At 42.3% G+C, this 4950-nt stretch overlaps 1 protein-coding gene across 1 annotated transcript; it reads right to left on the bottom strand.

Moving 5' to 3' along the window:
- Positions 1-345: 345 nt before the first annotated feature.
- LOC122797674 (probable basic-leucine zipper transcription factor E) lies at positions 346-1527 on the bottom strand. Its single transcript, XM_044066213.1, has one exon. The coding sequence runs from the start codon at positions 1525-1527 to the stop codon at positions 346-348; it is 1182 nt and encodes a 393-aa protein (XP_043922148.1).
- Positions 1528-4950: the final 3423 nt, after the last annotated feature.

Raw genomic sequence — 4950 nt, forward strand, 5'->3', positions numbered from 1 at the left:
AGGGGATAATTAGCTAGGCTTAAAATGGCTCGCAAGGGCAGTTAGCCTAGTACTAATCTATGAACCTATGAACCTATAAGAGTGGTGGGTTAAAGACACTGGCTATCCTAAAGTTGTTGAGAAGGGTAGGCATGTCTCCTAAAGTGGCCTTCAGGTTTAACTTGCGTACAAATAACTTAATGTCTATGATAGTTTTTACTAAGTCAAAGTGGGTATCGGGGACAAAAGTCAACCCTTTAGAAAAAAAGTCACACATACTTTGGTCTATGTCAAAAGAGGTATAATTGTATATCTTAAAGTCCCCTTCTGTACATCGCACAATGTGCAATGTGTCAGGTCGTTCCACTATCTCCGCCTCTGGTTCCGCTTGTTCCCCGGGCCATTCTGGTTGGTGTTGGACCTCAAGTTCCTCTGGTGGGGGTTCTGGCCTTGCCGAAAACCCTGAGTATTTTGAGCTTCATTAGGGTTGTTGTTGTGTGTTTGTCTGTTATTGTTACCAGCCTCCTGGTAATTGTTGTTGTCATTAGGTTGTGCATAATTATTAGAGACTTGATCCACTGGGACATCTTGGTGGCAATCGACTGGCAACGGTTGGGAAGATGCTCCCAACACAGGTGGAAAATCTGCGTTGCTGTCATGATGTCCTCTTTCTGTTAAATTGTTATTAACTTTGACACTATATTTCATTTGAGTAACCAAGGGAGGGTTTGGATACGCAGTCAAGTTCGTGTATTGGAATAAGTCTCTCTTAATTTTCTTTTGTTTATTATTAGATAACTTATTCATTGTTGCTTCAATACTGGAGAAGATTCTCGTATATTCATACCTGTATCTAGGAAAATCCTGATTTTCCTTAATGTCAACCTCCAGTTTTTCTAAGTCAACTTGGTATTCATAGATTTGTTCTAAGTAATGTGTTATAAGTACTTGCATAAAATCGAATGCTTGTTTATCAAACAAGTCAAGTAATTTACTATGGAGGCTTGAACCCTTAATTAATCCTACTGGGAACCTCCACTGACGTAGTCCTTTCGGAACTATCTTTTTGTTTAAACATTCTTCCAAGTAGGCTACTTCCAATTGAAGTTTCTTACACTTAAACAACTTGTAGTCAAATTCGTTAATAAGTAATACAATGTCACTGTTCCTACCTTCGCTAGACTGTTGTAGTTCAACAGCGTTGTTACTACTGTTGAAAAAATCTTTTCTTTGCAGAAAATTACTAATCGAAGGGGTCGACTGCCGTACTGGTTGTAGTGTCCCTTCAAGTGGAGTGCCCCTATTCGCAAGTGAATCCACATGCTGTTGCCCAGCCGGTATAGTTAAAGATGGTGAATTACTATTGTCTACCCGGACATGCATCGCCGGGTTGTTCCCAGCTGTAGTGTGTTCTGCTGGGGAAGGGAGAGAGTCTGGTGTAACGTTTTGTCCTTCTCTCCGTTGTTCTCTTGATGTAACTAAGTTAGTTGTAGCAAATGCATTATCCAATTGGTCAAACTGCTGTGTTAGCCGGTCGATGCGACCCATGATGAGATGAATCAAGGTGGTCAAGTTGCCGTCGGCGTTCGCCTCCACGACCTTTCTAGGTGAGCTGTGAAGCCCGTTGCTGCCTGAGTCACCACATCCGCCAGTTTATGTGAACAGTAATAGTGAATTATGCTCAGCGGTTCCGTCGACGTTAGCCATGAGACACTGTTGCACTAAAAAAGACTTAAACAAACTAGGAAACCACAAAAATGACGAACGGAACTGTGAGCAAACCACTTCAAAGCAGGTACAAACTCCCAATCAGTTTAAAAATCCGGTTTAATGAACTGAGCGCTTTCGGAAGGACCTGTGCCCCTCCTTCTTCAGAAATAACAAACAACCAAGTAAATTCGAACAAAGTTCCAGGCAGCAACTCGTATTTAAAATCTTCAGTCATTAATTAACTAATAACACAATTAAACAATAAAAGATAAAAAGAAAACCCAAGACGTTAAAAACCGTAGTCTAGGAAGTGGCAAACAATACCAAATCTGTTTTGCCTTGCAACATATTTTTAAATGAAGTAGAAAATATATATTTTTTATTCTATATTTCTTGTTATTTCATGCAAGGTAATCTATTCAAAAAAATCATACAATAGTTGTAGTAAGTTGAGTTAATTAAACTAGACTAAGTTAGTAAGTCTATGTTAACACTTTGTCCATTTTATAAATTGCGTTAACAATAATTATAGCGTCATTATTAAATGATGCTTCTAAATGCTGTTGTAAATACTTTTTAAGTACCTTTCTTAAAAAAAACTTATCTAAATACTTTGTGAATGCTCATTAAATGTTGTTTAAAAGTGCTTTTTTAAGTGCACAAGTTTGTTAACTAAGAAAGTTAAACTAAGTTCATAAAAAGTTCACATTACAAAGAGGGTTGTTTAAGCACATCAAAACAGTTTGATAACAATTCAAAACGAAGCGTACAGCGCTTGTTACACTCTAACGTAATAACCAAACTAGATTAAGCAAGTTCTTGCAAGCTTAATTCATAAAGCTGGCGAGTGAACTATCTTTTTAACGCCAGTTTTTTCAAAACACAAGCGATAGATGTTTGTTCATTTAAACCTGGTAAGTAACCAGCTGCAGTTCTAATTTGCCAAAATAATTCTTCCATCTCTAGATGGATTTGCCATGGACCAATATATGGAGTGTGATCTACCTGCTTTAACACTGTGAATTTAAATTTGCGTGTTGGGTGTTCAATGATGTGACAAGCCAGTGCGTTTGTCTCGTCTTTCTTATTCATGGCGTAAGAGTGTTCATATATACGCTGTTTGAGCTTACGCTCAGATTTTCCTATATAGAAAGCGTGACAATCTGAGCAAGTTGCTACATACACTATTGCCTTGGTATTACAGTTGAATTTACCCCTGATTTTATACTCAATGTTATTAATTTTTACAAAATACCCCTCTTTTATGAACTTACATTGGGTGCAAAACAAAATAAAACTAAAATAAGCATTCTAACTAAAATCACTATTCTGCCATGCAAATCAATGGCAGGCAGAAGACAACATGGCCAGTTAGTACTGGTTGCTAAGGGGAAGGCTCAGTGTGAGACATGTAACTATGCATCACCAGGCAATCCTATGCAAATGAGGGGAAGGATAGTGAATCCCAGTTTTCCCCAGCATGCTAGTCAGGTCCCAACAGTGTAAGAGTAGGAATAGCTTGGTGCAAGCCTAGGAGTTAACTGACATCATGGGGGGGGGGGGTGTCAGGCATACTGTAAGTGGATTGGAGCCCTGTGGCTCGGGTTTGTTCCTAGCTAAGCACAGCTAAGCTAGGGGGGGGGGTGTTTGAATCTGCCTAGCACTCTTTACATTGCCAAAGCGGTTGCATGCACCACGCACCAGGTTTTAAAGAAAGAAACCAAAATTTAAACCAGGAAATAGCAGCAATGTGCACATTTGAACACTCTGTTTGTGCAGCATGCCCCCGGGCTTAAACAGGAAGGCAATGGGAAGGGAAAACAGCAGTAGGAAGGTAATCAAGGAGAACTAGCATAGCTGGCAGGTGAAATGGAACAGAATCAGCCAATTACACAGGCAGCAGACCAGCCCAGCCCAGAACACTAGTATAAACTATGCAAGCACCTTCCCCTCTGTTTTCTCCCATACTCTACACCACCGGTGTATACAAGTGGGGAACTTTTAACAAACAAACCTACAAAATGAGAGGGGCTGCAGCAGGCAACATAGAACAACATGTGCAAGAGGCTGAAGGTGGTGAGGATGTGAATGCTGCCGACCAACCCACAGTGAGGAGATGGAGAAGAGTGTACAAACCCAGGGTAACCTACCAGGGGCAACAAGAGGTGGAGATAGTGGAGCACTATAGGGTGGATAGGGACCTCCTACAGCAAATTGTTAAGCTGTGCCGGCCATGCCTGACACACCAGACTGACCGAGGGTAACCCATTCCAGTGGATACCAAGGTATGTGCAGGCCTAGGAATACTAGCCACACATACTTCCCAAAGCACAAATGGGGATATCATGGGAATCTCACAGGCATCAGTATCCAGAGTATTCCACCAGTTCCTGGATGCCATGTCAGCAGATGCCGGTGAGCACTTATATTTCCTCAACACCCGTGAGATGTTGGCCAACAATATGCACCTCTTCCACCAAATAGCTGAATACCCTGAGGTAGTGGGTGCTATAGACTGCACGCACATACTAATCAAAGCACCACCCAGTGATCAGGGCAGGGCCTATGTCAACCACAGGGGAATTCCCTCCATCAACTGCCAGGTTGTCTGCGATGCCCAGGCCATTATAATGAATGTGTGTGCTGGCTGCCCTGGAAGCTATCACAATTCCCACATTTGGCATTTAATGCAGCTGTACCAGAGATTTGCCAATGGGGACATCCCCTATGGTCACCTGTTGGAGTATGTGGGTTACACACTGGAGTCATGGTTGATGACACCCATCAGAAATGCACACACACCTGAACAAGAACGCCATAATGAGGCAATGCACAGATCAGACATATAATAGAGCATGTGTTTGGGATGCTGTAGTCACGGTTCCCATGTCTGAACACATCTGGTGGGGCCTTGCAGTACTCACCAGCTACATGTACCCAAATTGTTATGATATGTGTCATGCTATACAATATGATCCTGCGGAAACAGCCTCAGCAAGAACAGCATGGGGCAGGGCCACACAGCCCCCCACCAATGCCAAGGCCTGCATGGGCATAGAATGACTCAGAGGAGGAATAACCTGAGTCTGCCCCAGTAGTCAGATAGAGGCATGGCCAGTATGCTGAGGCCGTGGCAAAGAGACAACACATAGCACATACACTGACACAGTAGGGACCCAGGGAATGACACCTCTCTCTGACTCGCACATACAGTAAAAGGGATGCCAAACATGACACTAGCTGTGCTCAACCATGTATAGG

This window comes from Protopterus annectens, chromosome 3.part1 (assembly GCF_019279795.1).
Source record: "Protopterus annectens isolate FY-2018-M chromosome 3.part1, PAN1.0, whole genome shotgun sequence".
NCBI lineage: Eukaryota > Metazoa > Chordata > Ceratodontiformes > Protopteridae > Protopterus > Protopterus annectens.